An 18595-nucleotide genomic window follows, 5' to 3' on the forward strand; every position below is an offset into this window, starting at 1 on the left:
TTGTTCTTCGTTCTTGAGTTTGAACTTGATTTCTTGAACTTGAACTTGATTGCTTGAAGCTTGAAACTTGTAGAGAAATTTGCGGCGTTTGATCCACGAGCTCTCTCTTGCTTCTTGTTATAACTTATGGTGTCTTTTCTAGGTAATGAAGACCCCTATTTATAGTTGTGGGATGGAAGAGTTATGATAATAACAAACTCTTTCCGACCAATCAAATCGAAATGTGACAAGGCCGCATTTGATTGGCCAGAACATGTCACTTGCACACGTGGCGCGATTTCATTAGCCTTTTAATGAGACTTGGCATGCCTTGTCATTTTGACACGTGGCATGATCCTATTGGCTCTTCCGCTTGACTTGGTGTGCCACGTCATATGACACATGACACCAAATTGGGCCTCTAGGAAGATGACATCTTGGGCTTAATGAAGCAGGCTCATCACTTTAGCCCAATTAAATGGGTTAGCCCAATGCATTTGGACCTTATATATTGGACTTATATAATTAATCTAATTAAATTAGCCCATAATATTTATTTGGATAAATATGTTTAATATATAGTCCAAATTATTTTATTGAATTTAAATCCAATAAATTTTGTATGCCTACAGTAATCATGTGAGATTCCTAACGTGTAGTATTATGTCCTAAAACTGATAGGATTATAAGGCTAATATCTAGAATTTCGATTATGTCCTTTTATTACGAGTTATTATGCTTAATATTATAAGGTTATTTTTATAAGCCGACATTGTATTCATGCTTTTATAATATATATATATATATATATATATATATATATATATATATATATATATAGAGAGAGAGAGAGATATATAAATAGATTTGTGGAACACTTTTAAAAAAAAAAAAAAAAATCACTTCTCACTTTGCTTGCTCAAACAAAATGAGATGGACAACAACATTAGAGAAAAAATTATTAAGTTAAGAGGAAAAAACCACAATAAAGGGGAGACAACTTTGGAGCTGGAAACGGCAGTTAAGTTATGAGAAAGCGGGCAAACGTGGTGTCGTCCAAAATTGAACTTTTCATGGGTTAGCAATTCCACGGCCCATCCCTGAACTTGACTTATTAGTCGTACCTACTCCAATTCGAAGAGGAAGATTGATTGATTGATAGAATATGAAGAAGGCAACTGCGATCGATTTCAAGAACTTTTGATAAGTACACACGCACACACATACACACATGGGGGCGGACAAACAACTGATCGTAGCCGTTGAAGGCACTGCTGCTTTGGGCCCTTTCTGGCATACCATCGTTTCCGATTACCTTGATAAAATTATCCGGTACACTCTCCCTCCACTTCATCTTTGGATCAAATAAAATGTTTAGTTTAGGGCTACCAATTAATTCCGTATTAGTATTACGACTATTACTCCTTTGCTATTTATTGCTGTTTTGTTTTGGTATTCACGTTTTGCTATCAAAGTTGAGTTGTTGATTCAGCGATTCAGGCAGTCCGGTGCACTACGCTCCCGCTAAGCGGGTCTATTGTACGCAACCTTACTCTGCATTTCTGCAAAAGACGTATCCACGGCTGCTTGAACCCGTGACCTCCTGATCACTTGGCAGCAACTTTACTAGCTACGCCAAGGCTCCCCTTCTTGATTCAGCGATTTGGCGTATATATAATCCACAAGCTGGTCGGTTATGTGGTATAATGCCCATTTTACTAGAATCAGATTTACTTAGAAACGCTTTTACAAGCACCATTCCAATCAGGGGCGAATTTACCTTATTAGCCCATCTTAGCTCACTGGTCAGTGCTTCACCTTTAGGACGGGAGTTAGAGCCTCAACCTCTACCTGTATTTTAAAATTTTGGTTAACAACATGAGGCCAGAAGGGATCAAACTCCTGACCTCTTTTATGGTGGGTTTAAACTAAACAACTGAGCCTAGAGTTGGTGCTTGTATCAACAAAAACTTATTTATAGCAATGCATCTTTTTTTTTATGACCGAGAAATCCGTCTTGAAATGACCTTTGGGCCAACCGCAGCTTTTGAAGCTCGAGGATGATAGGCGTGTCCCTCTACCCTTCTCCACTTAAATTTCAGAGTTAGTTCACTTGGCGCATGGCCTGAACCTGTGATCTAAGTTTAAAGCAATGCATCTTAAATAAGGCTATTATGAATACATTTTGGGAAGTGAAAATTCATCGACGTGAGTTGTAATAATGTACTTGAATTATCATTTATTATTATGATCGGAATTGTGCTTTCTAAGTACAATGTCGTTGCAATGATTTGTTAATGTGAGAAAGCACGAGAGAAAATATGTTATTGATATTGGATGATAAATATAATACAAGAGGTCCCTATTTATAGCTATACACTACAATGAGATATTACTCCTCTTCCAATGTGGGGACAAGACTACACTATACATATCTGTAAACTAACACTCCCCCTCAAGCCGGTGCATACACATCATAGGTACCGAGCTTGTTACATATGTAGCTAATACGAGAACCAGTAAGAGACTTAGTGAAAATAACTGCTAGTTGATCATTCGACTTTACAAACTTTGTAACAATATCTCCTGAAAGTATTTTTTCTCTGACAAAGTGACAGTCGATCTCAATGTGTTTAGTCCTCTCATGGAACACCAGATTTGACGCAATATGAAGAGCATCTTGGTTATCACACACTAGTTCCATCTTGCTGATTTCTCCGAACTTTAACTCCTTGAGCAACTGCTTGACCCAAACTAACTCACACGTCGCCATTGCCATGGCCCGATATTCGGCTTCGGCGCTAGATCGAGCAACTACATTCTGTTTCTTGCTCTTCCACAAGACCAAGTTACCTCATACTAGAACACAATATCCAGACGTAGAACGTCTATCAAAAGGTCATCCTGCCCAATCAGCATCTGTGTACCCAATAATCTGCTCGTGGCCTCGATCCTCGAATAGTAATTCTTTGCCTGGAGCTGACTTTATATACCGAAGAATGCGAACAACTGCATCCCAGTGACTATCGCAGGGAGAATCCATAAACTGACTGACAACACTCACCGAAAAAGAAATGTCAGGTCTAGTCACTGTGAGGTAATTCAATTTGCCAACCAACCTCTTATATCTCGTAGGGTCTCTAAGAGGCTCCCCCTGTCCAGGCAGAAGCTTAGCATTCGGATCCATAGGAGAGTCAATAGGTCTACAACCCATCATTCCAGTCTCCTCAAGAATGTCTAAGGCATACTTCCGCTGTGAAATAACAATACCCGAGCTATACTGAGCGACCTCAATACCTAAAAAATACTTCAATCTGCCCAAATCCTTAGTCTGGAAGTGCTGAAAGAGATGTTGCTTCAGATTAGTAATACCATCCTGATCATTGCAGTAATAACAATATCATCAACATAAACCACTAGATAAATACATAGATTAGGAGCAGAATGCCGATAAAACACAGAGTGATCGGCCTCACTACGAGTTATGCCGAACTCCTGAATAATTGTGCTGAACTTACCAAATTAAGCTCGAGGGGACTGTTTCAAACCATATAGTGACCTGCGCAATTTGCAAACACAACCATTAAACTCTCCCTGAGCAACAAAACTAGGTGGTTACTCCATATAAACTTCTTTCTCAAGATCACCATGGAGAAAAGCATTCTTAATGTCTAACTGATAAAGAGACCAATGACGTACAACAGCCATGGACAAAAAGAGACGAACAAATGCTACTTTAGCCACGGGAGAGAAAGTATCACTATAATCAAGCCCAAAAATGTGAGTATATCCTTTTGCAACAAGACGAGCCTTAAGCCGATCAACCTGGCCATCCAGGCCGACTTTGACTGCATAAACCCAACGACAACCAACAACAGACTTACCTGCAGGAAGAGGAACAAGCTCCCAAGTGCCACTTGCATGTAAAACAGACATCTCATCAATCATAGCATGTCGCCATCCTGGATGAGATAGTGCCTCACCTGTAGACTTAGGGATAGAAACAGTGGACAAAGAGGATATAAAAGCATAATGAGGTGACGACAGGCGATGATAACTTAAACCGACATAGTGGGGATTGGGATTTAGTGTGGATCGTACACCTTTGCAGAGTGCAATTGGTTGACTAAGAGGAGACAAGTCTGCAGTAGGTGCAGAATCTGATGCGGGGCGTGAATCACCTGGGCCTGATGCTGGATGTGGACGACGATGATAAGTCAAGAGTGGTGGAGCTGCAGAAGGTTGAACTGGATTTTGTGGAGGAACTGGAGCTATAGGTGGTGGAGCTACAACTGGAACTGTAGGCGGTGGAACTGGAGCTATAGGTGGTGGAGCTACAATAGGAGCTGTAGGTGGTGGAACTGGAGTGATTGAATCTCCAAAAGATGAAACTGGTAGTACCTCAGAAATATCTAAGTGACGACCTGAACCTGTGAAGTATGATTTGGTTTCAAAGAAGGTAACATCAGCAGACATAAGGCACCGCTGGAGGTCAGGAGAGTAGCATCGATACCCCTTTTGTGTTCTCGAGAAACCTAGAAATACGCACTTAAGAGCACGAGGAACTAACTTATCTGTTCCTGGAATAAGGTTATGGACAAAATAAGTGTTTCCAAAGATACGGGGTGAAGAGAGAACAAAGGTAAGTGGGGAAACATGACAGAGAATGGAACTTGGTTCTGGATAGCTGAAGATGGCATACGATTAATAAGATAGCAAGATGTAAGAACTGGATCCCCCCAAAAACGCAACGGAGCATGAGATTGTATGAGTAGGGTACGAGCAGTTTCAATAAGATGTCTATTATTTCTTTCAGCTACCCCATTTTGTTGAGATGTGTACGGACAAGATGTTTGATGAATAATCCCATGAAATTTCATAAACTGCTGAAATGAGGAAGACAAATACTCTCGGGCATTATCACTACGAAATGTGCGAATAGAAACCCCAAATTGATTTTGAATTTCAGCGTGGAAGGTCTGGAAAATAGAAAATAGCTCAGATCGATTTTTTATCAAAAATATCCAAGTGCACTTGGAATAATCATCAATGAAACTGGCAAAGTAGCGGAATCCCAAGGTGGAACTGACCCGACTAGGACCCCAAACATCTGAATGGACTAAAGTAAAAGGTGACTCTACTCGATTATCAAGACGCCCAGGGAAATGGGAGCGAGTATGCTTACCGAGCTGACATGACTCACACTCTAGAGCTGACAAGTGAGATAAATCAGATACCATTTTCTGAAGTTTTGACAAACTGGGATGTCCCAACCATTTATGTAATAAATCTGGTGAATCAGTAACAGGACAAGTTGTAGAAGCAAGACAAGATGTGAGTCCATGTGATTTAGTAAGGATAAGGTAATAAAGTCCGTTTGATTCACGCCCGGTACCAATGATCCGCCCCGTACTGCGTTCCTGTATAAAAACATGGTCATCAAGAAATAAAACAGCGCATTTAAGTGATTTGGCTAAGCGACTAACAACTATGAGATTAAAAGGACTATTGGGAACATAAATGGTTGAATCTAAAGGTAAGGAAGGAAGTGGACTTGCTTGACCTATTGCAGTTGCCATGGTTTGAGACCCATTGGCCATTGTGACTTTTGGAAGAGATAGAATACGAAATAGTAGTGAAAAGAGATTTGTTATCGGAAATATGATCTGATGCACCTGAATCAATGACCCAAGACTCAGAGGATGAAGATTGGGAGAAACAAGTCACGCTATTACCTGTTTGAACAACAAAAGCTATCTCAGAAGATGTCTGCTTACATACTTTGTACTGAAGGAACTTAATATAATCTGCTAAAGAAACCATCCGACTATTCAAAGCATCGGTTCCCATGTCGCTACGAGATGTCTGCTTACATGCTTTGTACTAAAGGAACTCAATATAATGTGCTAAAGAAACCATCCGACTATTCAAAGCATCGGTTCCTATGTCGCTACAATTTGTAGTAGTAGGGTTAACTTGAAATAGTGGAAATAAGTAACTCCTGTGAGAAAACTGAAGAAATAGCTTGAAAAACACTGTTTACAGCAGGAAAACAGAACACTGTTCACGCTAAGAATCTACTGTAGCTCGCCGGAATCTACTGTAGCTGACGGAAAAACTCAAAGTGGTCGGAATGAAACAAAACCAGTGAGGGTAGGATCGGAATTACCAGGCGATCCTATTGGTCAACTGGAACTTTTTCAAAATCTGGCCGGAACAGTGCTCACGCGACGACGCATGGGTCAGATCTCGCCGAATTTTTTTTTCTTTTCGTGGCGCGTGAGGACGCGTGGACGTGTGTTTTCCGGTGGGGTTGACTGGGGTTTGGTCGCCGGAGCCTGAGGAGTCTTGTGGTGGTGTTGATTTTTGCACAACATCAACAGAAAGTGATTTGCTTACGGACAACCTTCTAAGTCGCCGGAAAATTGCACGGCGAAGAGGTCTTTCTTCCCGGAAGTCGCTAGAATGATGCACAACGACGGGTTTCTCACTAATGCTCTGATACCATGTTAGAAAGCACGGGAGAAAATATGTTATTGATATTGGATGATAAATACAATACAAGAGGTTCCTATTTATAGCTATACACTACAATGAGATATTACTCCTCTTCCAATGTGGGACAAGACTATACTATACATATCTGTAAACTAACAGTTAATTTTTTCATATTTTTAATGTCGACACCTCTAACAGGAACTTAGGCATGCCACTGATTACAATGCTAGATCATCATTAAGAAAACACCATTCTAGGGAAGTACCACCTGTTTATGTGATAATCGTGTGCGAACATGGCGTTTGAGGTTCTCTAAGAATCAAAATAATAAATTTGAATGGCAAACTTTGAGGCCTTGATACCAAAGTTGAACTTTGAAAAAGAACATAACAAGAATGAATGGCTTACGTAAATTTTGACGCCTGAGGCATGGGGGTTAAAGAACTCATATTTATCTCCAACGACTGGAATTCCAACCGCTACATTACCCCCACCCTCCCTTCTTTAAGATGTTTTCTTTACATGATTCTCTCAAACCCCTAAAACTATGTAAATCCCACTTGCAATTTCATATTGACGCTAGTGTTATTTCTCCATTAATTATCTTGCAAGCTTCTCAGATCCCATATCTCTCTCATCTTTCAATTTTTAAGGCTCTCAATCAGGGATTCTACCATTCAAGTTTCAACTGCCTCCATCTTTGTTTAATTTCGGCAATTTGGTTACTCTGTTCTATCTCTTTTGTCTTTACTTTAACTACTTATCTTATTTATGTTTATTTGTTTATGTTTTGTATTTATAGTGGCACTATCGTCTTGCTAATCTGCTTTCTTTAAAAGAGACTGTAATGCTGCAACAATAGAGATTGAGGATGCTAGACAACTTAAATATAACACATCAATACATTCTAGATACGCAAATCCAGTTATGGTGAATTATTTGGACCGATGGATTTCCCCTCTTATTTTAGAAAAATATTATATGGGCCAAGCCCTTAGGTGTACAAGAAGCATGAATAAGGGAATGTGACCATTTTTATAAAAAAAGAGACCGTTTACCTTTTTGTATAACTTTTTTGGTCGCATATTAATTAAGTCTGCGGAGCTTGGGATCAACAATGCATTTTGATCTTTTGCATGGATGGAGTGATTTCTTTAAGTAGATAAGTAAACTAGGTTAATGTTATTTTAGAAGATGCATTTCAGCGATAAAGTAGTTTATAAATAGGCTTTTTGGGGTACAAACTGGAAAACGACTTCCTACTTTATTATTTTCTTTCTTGGGTTGAATGAAATTAGGAAAAGATACATTATGTCAATTGGAAAACTTATGTTGTGTACGACCAAAGGCCAGGATTTCAAGACGATGGATGTACTATTATGGATAAGCGAATCCAACATTTAAATTTGACTGCCCTCAACCTTTAGGTTCTTAACATTGAACCCATTAGACTTTCGAATAATAGATTCAAAAGAAAACATTGAGATTTTTGTGATTTCTCTCTCTCTCTCTCTCTCTCACACACACACACACACACATACATACATTATATATATATATATATATATATATATATATATATTATACCCTCCGTGTCGAAAATGTTGGGATTGGTTATTGAATCCATTGACTCTATGCTACATCCTTTATTGGTTTTAATATAGACATTTGCTTTACAACAACAACAATCCTAGTGTAGTCCCACAAGTGGGGTCTGAGGAGGATAGTGTGTACGCAGACCTTACCCTTACCTAGAAGGTAGAGAGGTTGTTTACGATAGACCCTCGGCTCAAAGAAAGATAAGAGAAAATAATAGTAACAAGTAGTAATAACAATAAGATAATAAGAAAACGAAGCAGAAGGAACAACATATAATAGTAGAAATCTTACAATAATAGAATATAAGACTAACACTAGTACTACTGGTATGGGAAAGAAACACTCTCGGCTACTTATTAGCCTTCTATCTTAATTCTCGATCTCCATACCTTCCTGTCAAGGGTCATGCCCTCGGTAAGCTGAAGCAACGCCATATCCTGCCTAATCACTTCTCCTCAATACTTCTTTGGCCTACCTGTATCTCTTCTCAGACCTACCAAGGCTAACCTCTCACACCTCCTTATTGGGGCATCTATGCTTCTGCTCTTCACACGCCCAAACCATCTAAGCCTCGCTTCTCGCATCTTGTCCTCCACTGGGACCACTCCCACCCTGGCCCGAATGTCTTCATTCCTAATTTATCAATCCTAGTATGCCCGCACATCCATCTCAACATCCTTCTCTCTGCTACCTTCATCTTCTAAACACGAGAGTTGTTGACTGGCCAACACTCTGCTCCATACAGCATAGTCAGTCTAACAACCACTCTGTAGAACTTACCTTTAAGTTTAGGTGACACATTCTTATCATATAAAACACAGGATGCGAGCCTCCATTTCACCCACCCCGCTCCAACACGGTGTGTAACGTCCTCGTCAATCTTCCCATTTTCTTGGATAATAGACCCAAGATACTTGAAACGATTTCTCTTAGGGATGACTTGTGTATCAAGCCTTACGTTTACGTCCTCTTCATTGGTCCCGTTACTGAACTTGCACTCCAAGTATTCTGTCTTGGTCCTACTCAATTTGAAACCTTTGGACTCAAGGGTCTGTCTTCAAACCTCCAGTCTCGCGTTGACACCGCTTTTCGTCTCGTCAATCAGTACAATATCATCCGCAAATAACATACACCATTACACCTCTCCTTGAATGTGGCGCATCAGTGTGTCCATCGCCAATGCAAATAAAAACGGGCAAAGAGCTTACCCCTGGTGCAACCCCTTCATAACTGGAAAGTGGTCTGAGTTCCCCCCACTGTCCTCACTCGGGTTTTAGCTCCATCATACATGTCTTAATCACCTTAGTGTAAGCAAGAGGAACACCTCTAGCCTCCACACATCTCCATACCTCCTTTAGGACTTTGTCGTATGCTTTCTCTAGGTCAATAAACACTATATGCAAGTCCCTCTTTCTCTCCCTATACACCTCCACCAACCTCCTTACAAGGTGAATGACTTCCATAATCGAACGTCCCAACATGTATCCGAACTGGTTTTCGAAAATAGACACTCCTCCTACCCCTCGCTTCCACCACTCTCTCCCAAACTTTCGTAGTGTGGCTCTACAACTTGATACCCTATAGTTGTTGTTTGAGATTGTCTACCAACCTTGAACCCTTGACCTAGTAGTTTGGAGAGAACTCCCAAACCACTATGAACAAGGATGGCAGTTGTTGCAATTTTGGATGTCACCCTTGTTCTTGTACGACGAATTATCGTACTCCACCTCTATTCTACATGCATGATCTTCGTCCTAAAAATAGTGTTAAACAATCCAGTGAGCCATTCCAAGCCTGCCCTGCCCGCGCTCTTTCAAAATTCCACTGGAATTTCATCTGGCCTGGTCGCTCTTCCCCCGCTCATCTTACGCATAGCCCCCTCGACCTCCTCAATTTTAATACGACTACAATAACCAAAATCTCGACTATTCTTGGAGTGTTCCAAATCACCCAATACAATATCCCTATCCCCCTCTTCATTTAGGAGTTTATGGAAGTATATCTGCCATTTATGTCTAATATGTGCCTTTTCTATCAATACTCTGCCTTCCTCATCTTTGATGCACTTCACTTGGTCCAGGTCACGGGCGTTCCTTTCTCGCACCTTGGCTAGTCATGTACAACTTCTTGTCCCCATGTTTGTTCCTCAGTTCTTCATACAAACGTCGAAACGCTGCAGTTATACAGACACTTGCTTTAATTATATAAAATTTTGTTATTACAAAAGGAGAATAAGGATTTCAATACACTTGCGAATTTTGAAAGAATAAATTAAACAAACAAAGAAAGACAAAGAAAAAAAATACTTAATCAAAACGCAAAGTGGATGTGAGAATTAGATCCTTGACCTCACTTGTAGAGGTGCACCCATTGATTATTGCACCATAAGACCTTTTAGGCCTCATTTGTTTTTTTAAGATTAAGACGTGTGAATCTGAATGCACATTTGAATATTAAGATGTGTGTTAAGATTAAAGCGTCTGAATCTGAATACACGTCTGAATATTAAGATGTGTATTAGTATCTGAAAAATAAATGATTAAGATTGTTTGTTTTTTCAATATCTGAATATTTAAAAATTATCTTTATTTAAAATTATTAAATAAAAATTTTAAATAAAATACTAATTAATTTAATATTCTATTAACAAAATATTTTTTTTAAAAATAATATGGTAGTTGGTGGTTGTAATGGCTAACGGTGGTGCATGTGGACGCCGACTGGAGGCGGTGGCTGGTGGTGGTCTGGCTAGTAGTTAGTGGTGATTGGTAGTGGTAAGTTGTGGTTGAGGAAGGTGGTGGTGGGTGGTGATAATTTATAATGGTGGATTGTGGCGACTATGGCTGATGATGGTGTTGGAGGTGGTTGGTGGTGGTAGTTGAGGTGGATGGGTGGGTGGTTGTGATTGAGGATGAAGGTGGTAGTGTTAGTTGATAATAATGGAGGTGGTGGATGGTGGTAGTCGATTATGGTGGGGTGGTAGATGATGGTAGTTAATAATGAGGCTGTGGCGGCTATGGCTGAGGATGGTGGTGGTTAAGTATGGTGGTGGTCGTTGGTGGTGGTTGAGTGTGGTGGTTGAGTATGATGGTGGTGGGTAGTGCATGGTGGTAGGTGATTACAGTGGCCGATGGCTGCAGTTAATAGTGAATGTGGATGATAGCATCTTAATGAAATTAAGTCTTTGTTATAGATCTTAATCATTCGGACCTATGCAGACCCATTCAGTGGTTGTGAAATAAAAAAAACAAACACACTTAATGATTAAGATCTGAATAATTAAGATTCAGACTTAAAAATCAAACACAGTTAATAACTAAGATCTAAATAGTTAAGATTTAGACCTTCATTGAGTGCAAACAAATGAGGCCTTAAGCTTGGGTGCGCACACACTCACATATATTATATATTTAATTAATTTTGAAGAAACATACCATTCAAAATTTACCATTACTATACTTGATTTAGGGAGCGGAGCATGGGTTGCACGTGAACCCACTCCCTCCACTCAGATTCACCCCTGTTTATGACATTATTGTTTTGTCAACTATTTATGCATGCTTTAAAGTTCTGTTTCTGGCGCATTATAAACTTATTGAGACCTGCAGTTTCTTAGATTGATTGTCTCCTCTCCCATTAGTTGACTTGCTGGCTCACTGCATTCCATGCTTAGTGAAATATATAAACTTTGAAGAAGTATTAAATGCAGTTTTTACTTTTAAATGGTAAGATTAACTATTCAGAAATCTTAAATTTGCATAACTATTAGGATGTTTTTAGAACATTTCCACATTTATATGGGAGTATCATCTTTCCAAGATTACCAGGACAAAGGCTCTAGCCATATGGTGTGGAATGTGGATGCAACTCAACGTTTAGGAGTTTGCAGTTACTTCCCTTCATTTGAGATGCTTCTAAGTTCTTTCTTGTACTGGTATTTCTAAAGGGTGAGATTGTCCAATTTGAATTGATGTTAGTTTGTTTCTCCTCAAATATACAGAGCCGCATACATGCACACAAAAACATGTGTATTGTTGAGGAAATGGCTGAGAATTCCACCTCCTCCACCTACAGGGCTCTTCATTTTGTCTAGCTTTACTGTGGCTATCATACGTTTGGCTTTTTTCGCATTTAGCTTGGATAGTTGAGAGATTTACTTTAGCTTGGATGGTTGATACATATACCTCCGCCTTGTGGTTGTACTAAACTTTGATGTTTGCTTAGTATTTGAATCAATGCTGATGAAACATTGTTATCTGCCAAAGGTGGTTCTATACAGTTTGTTCACGCTTGTTCCATCCTTTCAAAGGAATAAAATCCTTCTTAAAATCTTTATATGATGATTGGACGGTTTTTAACTAGTCATCCATTTCATTCTTCTTTATATTTTATTTTTCAATGTTTTTCCTGGAAGAGGTTTTGGTTTAGGTCCTCTGATGCTTGGTTTTGGAACTTAAAAGTGGTAATAGAGAGCATTGCCCCTGCAGCCACCAAACAGAGAAAATTGCAGTGCTTCCAGTTTCCCCTAAAATTTAGATTGATATAATGCAGTTATATCTTTTATAGCTTCTTAACAAGTATCAAAGCTGTTTTTAATGTTGATCATATTAAATCCTGCAAGTAGTTTTCAAGATAAAAGTTTTACTGAGTAAGAGCCTTTTGTAATTTGCGCAGTTGCTTTTTTGGAGCTGAGTCGACTTCACAGGTTTGCATATCTAAATGGCTCATTTACTATACTGTTTATTTTTCTCTAGTGTTATATGATGGTTATTTTGTATAAGCTTAATATCTCAATATGTATCATGACCAATGCAATTTATAATTCATTTAAGCACAACATTATATTCCATACTACTGATAAAAAACAGTATATTCCATACTGTCTGAGTTGAGACTTGAGTGCAATTAATTGTATGATTTCTACCTAAGCTAATTTTACCTTCCACTGTTGAAATTCCAGAAGCCATCTGCCGCCAATGTGGAGGTCTCCTTGGTCATGTTTAATGCACATGGTTCTTACAGTGGTTTGTATTTTTCTTGTTCTTAATCCCTAGATTTGTTTGCTGATTCAATTGCAAATTTAAGTACGAGGGCTTGTTGAGTCATGCACATAGAACCATATTCTAGCCCTATCTCAAATTTCAACTTGGGAAAACAAATGGAAGGAGCAAAGGAAAATAAAATTTTCAGTACTGATCTCCAATTGATTTTGTGGCATGTCCACATGAAATTGGCATCATTCCATGATTTTAGGACCTTTTTCGCATGATTCCTACAATAATGTGATTCTTTACGTGGAGAATTATTTAATAATGTGGAGAATTATTTAATAATGTGATTCTTACATGCCAATTCTACCTATGCAGCATACAGTTCCGTAAATTAATTGCGACTCTCTTGATCCATGATTTAAAAATTATAGTTTCTGATTTTATGAGTCTGTCTATGCTCATAGGATTGATATCCTCTTTGACGGTGTCTTACAGTCAATTTGGATTTTTTTTATAAAATATCCCAGCTCTTTGAAATTGATTTTTCCAGTAATATTCTAGTGGATTTGATGGTCTGTTATAATTTCTGAAGTAGCAATATCCAATGTACTAGTAAATGTTGTGTGGTTGTTGTCACTTGTTGGTTGTTGAAGCGTTTGTTAACCTATATTTTATACGAGATCTCCCCTCACTCTTGAAGTTGTATTTCAAGGCTGCCTCTGACTTCTCTTTGTTGTTAAAGACACAAGACACATATTTTCTCTTTCTTTTTCTTTCTGCCTGACGTTTTTATTTTTATTTTCTTCTTCCATTTTACTTCCTTTTATGCAGCTTGCCTGGTTCAGCGCAGTGGCTGGACAAGAGACATGGATATCTTTTTCCAGTGGCTTTCGGCTATACCTTTTTCAGGAGGTGGTTTCAGTGATGCCGCAGTTGCAGAAGGACTTGGTGAAGCATTGATGGTGCGTTTTACTGTTTAAGATGTTCTAAAGACGAAGTTTGCACCTCTGTTGTCAAATTGTGATATTATAACTAATCAAAATGAGAATCACGCGTTATATGCATTAGACATAGAATAATACATATAAATAACATTTTGGTGAATAACCCACCAATTCATATAGATAGCTCAGGGAATTACGGTGAAACCCCATTTTGAAATAATAATGTAGGCAAAATGAAGTTACTCTTAAAAATATAGGCAAAATCAAGCTATGATTCTCTATGTGTAAGAGTGCATCTCGTGATGTGTGGTTCGACACATATCATGGGTTCGAAAGCTGCCGCAGACAAAAGCCTGGTTTTTAAGAGGAGAAGGGTAGAGGCGGTACCATAATCCACCGAGTTTAGAACTGTGCGCCACTGCCCTATGCTATTTCTCGATTATCAAACAAAATATATTGGCAAAATCAAGCTATACTTCTACAAACAAAATACTAGGAATAATTTAAAAAATTGCAAAACCTTTGAATTAACTAGATTATCCAAATTAACATCAATATCATCATTAACATGAACCAACCAAGGTCAAACGTGACCCAAGAAATTTTCAAATCACACGAATTATACCTTTCATTCGAGAATTGTAGGATAAAGTTGGAATTGTAAGATGTCATTGAAATTCTTACATTGAATAGATAGGATATATTTTTTCCAGACTTCCTTAAACTACAAGTGTGTTCCACCAACCCTATCATGTCTTTAAAGCTGCCGACCTCTATTCACATGTTCTTAACTTTGAAGTATGAGTTTCTTTTTTCTGAATCCCCACATTGCAAAAGTAATGGAGTATGATTAGAGGAGATCCTCAGAAGTGTTGATTTCTTTATGTATTTAAGCTCTTCATCTCACTCCATGGAGAGCAGGAACCTGTCAATTCTAGATGTTGCACAATTTCTGTTCCTTGTTGTTCAAATAAAATTTCTTCCAAATAGGAGTCAATCAACCTCACTTCCTTCATGCAGTTCTTTTTTTTTTCTTCTAAAAAGAAAAAGAAAGAACTGTACCTTGTCTCTGAATCTCTGGATCTTCTGCTACTCTTTCTTCTTTTCCCAGCACTATCTTGTTATGTTAAAGCGTGGCCCATGACATAAACCTCTAGGCACTGCCATTTGGAACCATAAAACTACTCTGCCTCTTTCCGTATTGGTCTATGTATTCATGTCAGATTCCAAATTGCCAACTGCAGTAACATAGGAGCCCCTTGAACTTTACTGTGACACTGCACTCCCCTTGTGGATTTGTTTCCCCGGTTCACATTCGGTTGTGCCAAAGGATCAGTTTACCCCCCACCCCAACCCTCCCTTCAGCATCCAAAACAATGTGGCTGACCCATCTACTGGCCCATTTCTTTGTTTGAACAGTGCTGGAGTAGTGTTATTTAGATTGGTCTCGTTCTCGTAGAAGCTATAAATATCAGCATTCTACTTGTGTACTTGAATCTTCAAAAGCCTTCTTTCCTTCTACTGTTTAAGCTACTGTTTAAGCTCCTTACATTCCAGCTGACTATTTTCAATTTCACTTATATCATTGTCTGACAACTATCTTCTCCTAAACCTTTCACACCCCTCCTTATAAATGATGTTGAACTCGAGTTCTGAATTCCCTTCTGGAGCTCCTGGGACATTCCATGCAGCTCGTTTGTCACCTTTCTTCCCTCTTTTTGTCATTTATGAAAATAACTTAATGCTTCCCCTTCACGGCCTTCAAAATCTATTCCCATTTGCTTACTCATTTTTATAATGTTCCTTCAAACCCAGGCTGCTTCTTCCGTCTGATTCTGTTCGAATCCTTGCTCATCTTCTTGCCATTCAGTGAGGAGATTTCGTTGTCTATCTCCAGAGGTTATGCTTCGAAGCTGACGATTTCCTCCCCCTTTTCCGGTCTTGCTTTTATCAACTTCGGACTCAGTGGAGTCTCGCGTCCCTCGTTGCTATAAAAATCAGAGTCAGCAGTGGTGGATGCGAGCAATTACTAGGCTGTCTGAACTCCGGAAGCTTCGACTTCGAAAAAGAAAGGATTCGTGATTTTTTTGATTTTGCACCGGGTGTCCGAGTCTCTTTGAGACCCGACTAATCCCGGGGGTGCACAGGCCCTCGGCAAGGAGTTTCCCGCAAGTGCACCACGGTTAATTCAGGTTTTACCCAGTCCGATGGCCCTCAAAAATTGTTTGCACCCAGTGGGTTTCGAACTTGAGACCTTGAAAGGGAGCAAACCCCAAGGCTCAAGTCAATTGCCACCAGGCCAACCCCTGAGGATTAAGTAAGGATTCGTGATGTGTCCTCACTGATATAAACGAGGCATTAGTTGGAATAATGTTCGCTGGGTCTAACTGATTTATACTTCTATTTCCCCCCTTCTCTGTTTTGCTCTATGATAGCTGGCCCAATTGTTTGGTTTCTTTTTCGCTGAACGGAGTCAGTCTTATCCGCCATTCTAGGCCCAGGTATGACTGGCAGATTTGTGTCATCTTGGTTGTTATAAAGAAAGAAGAGGCCCAAGTGTTTTAAATCCTTTTCCATGTGACTGCCATGCGTTCATCTCTAGAGATTCAAAATTTGAACCTCCCAGGTGAGTGGCCTTTCCCGAGAAAAGGTTGCCGCTCTATAGCTTGTTGCACCAGGCTTATGCGAAGGACTGGTCTGTATTGCTTGCCCACAACAGCAGCTGTCCCTGATCTGGCTTGGCAAATTTTATGATGGTTACCCTTTCAACTCAAACAGGGACATTGAATACAATATCCTCTTTTCTAATAACAATCGCGTTCCCCTGACTCTGATTCTGATTCTTGCCCAGCGAAGGTGGTTCCTTAGGGTTGTTTCTCATCTGTTTCTGGCCACCCTCCACATTCCTCACCAATTTCCTTGAATACCTTCACAGACCAGAGATGTAATGACAACTCTAGTAGTCGTACTGATATCCAATTTGATTCGAAACTAGCCGGAAGCCGTTCTAGAGCTTGTGACTATCTATCCAAAGTTCCAAGTTTTTCCATTGCCATTTTCCAACGTTAATTCTAGCTGCCTCTCCCTTTGAAGGAAGCTCGAAAAGAAACTACGTGCTGTTCATCTTGGGGTATCTCCCTTGATTTCCTTCTGCTTCGTACCTATCTTCTAATTTCTGAGCATGTGGGTATTTCTTTGTGATTACCTTCAAACTTCCTGATCAGACAATTTTGTTGATTTTGTAGGAGCTTTGTTCTGTGCCCCGTGATAATCTGACATCTTTTTGCTTTCGTTGGTTCCACATAGCTTATTGCTGGGACTTGATTTGGTCCATCACCATTTCAATTTTGCTTTTTCTAGATAATTTTTACTGTAATATTTTTCGCTCTAATGACATATTAGAACTCTGATACTATTTTGTTGCTTTTCCTAACCATTTTGCTTTGCTGTAACTGCGATGAATCTTATGTGGATATTGAAGTTCTGAGCAGTAAGATATTTTTCGATCTTAGCTGCCTCACATCTTCTAAATTTGTTCCTTGTGTTATCCGATGTCACTATCATTAGCTGTCCTACCCATAGTAATACCCGTCTGCTTTTTGTCAATCTCCTAATGAAGTTTCTTCTCCTCTCTACCCATTGACATCGATTTGTTGAATCGTTTATTGTTTATATTATTTCAGAAGACTTGTTCCCTGCAATCTTTGTAGCACCTAGGTTTTTCCTTTGGTTAATTTTGACTATGGTTGACTATTTGGGTATCCGGCTAAGTTAATTCGAGTTAGTAAAGTTGTTACTTTTTTCCCCTAAGTTCATATGTGAACACTTTGGTCTTTCAGTTATTTGCAGAGTAGTCCTTTAGTTTGTTAGGGAAGGGGGAACACATGTCTCACTTAGTAATTGCTAGCTGAGTTGTTGTTGCTTTTTAATTATCTCCGTATTGGACAAACGGATTATGCTGAATGAAGAATTTCGTTTTGTCCTATTTCTTTCTAGTCATTTTTAGCCTAGGCGTTTTACTGTTGCATTGCTCATTGACGAGCTTTGTAACATTTTGGAATTAGAGCCTACCGATCCTGCTGTGGTATTGCTACCATGGTGGAATCTAGTCGTCACAAGATACCGAGGATGGACTGCAGCGCTTGGGTGCTCAGCTGCAGGCTTTCATGGAGGAAACCGCGAAACATGTGTCTTAGATTCGTGAGAATTAGGAGAGGGTCGACACATTGAATGTTCGATTCGACTTGTCGAAACGAAGAGGCTAACAGGCATATTGTAAATATGCTGTTGCAGTGGGAGCCTGGGAATAAGGATGAACCCGCTTTTGCAGTGAGGTCGTACGCCACCATAGCTGCTGGTGGTTCTTCAGTGCAAGGTAATTTTAGATCTCCTTTACCATCTTCTCTATCACCGACCAGCCCTTTACCAACACCTACTCTTAGTGGAGTCGTGGTGTCCTCTTCCCCTTATACTCAACCATTGGTGTTACCTTCACAACAAACAACACTCCCCGTACAATCTACAACTTTTTCAACCCTACAAACCACTACGACGGTCCACCGCACTTCATTACCAGCTCACACC

The 18595-nt window shown here is 39.4% G+C and overlaps 1 protein-coding gene and 1 long non-coding RNA gene across 2 annotated transcripts in view; one reads left to right on the forward strand and one right to left on the reverse strand.

The window, feature by feature from the left end:
• Positions 1–865: 865 nt before the first annotated feature.
• LOC138899387 (uncharacterized) lies at positions 866–1245 on the reverse strand. Its single transcript, XR_011410870.1, has 2 exons — positions 1211–1245; positions 866–1103 (listed from the first exon to the last, which is right to left on the reverse strand). It is a non-coding gene; the product is annotated as an uncharacterized lncRNA (long non-coding RNA).
• The window catches only part of LOC104099530 (mediator of RNA polymerase II transcription subunit 25), a 46805-nt gene continuing 29306 nt past the window's right edge, over positions 1097–18595 (forward strand). The window contains exons 1-4 of the mRNA XM_070185583.1: positions 1097–1311; positions 12751–12781; positions 13037–13100; positions 13899–14029. Coding sequence (XP_070041684.1) covers positions 1211–1311; positions 12751–12781; positions 13037–13100; positions 13899–14029 — 327 coding nt within the window. The 5' untranslated portion in view covers positions 1097–1210. The remainder of the gene's footprint in view (positions 1312–12750; positions 12782–13036; positions 13101–13898; positions 14030–18595) is intronic.

Source organism: Nicotiana tomentosiformis, chromosome 9, assembly GCF_000390325.3.
Source record: "Nicotiana tomentosiformis chromosome 9, ASM39032v3, whole genome shotgun sequence".
Classification (NCBI taxonomy): domain Eukaryota; kingdom Viridiplantae; phylum Streptophyta; class Magnoliopsida; order Solanales; family Solanaceae; genus Nicotiana; species Nicotiana tomentosiformis.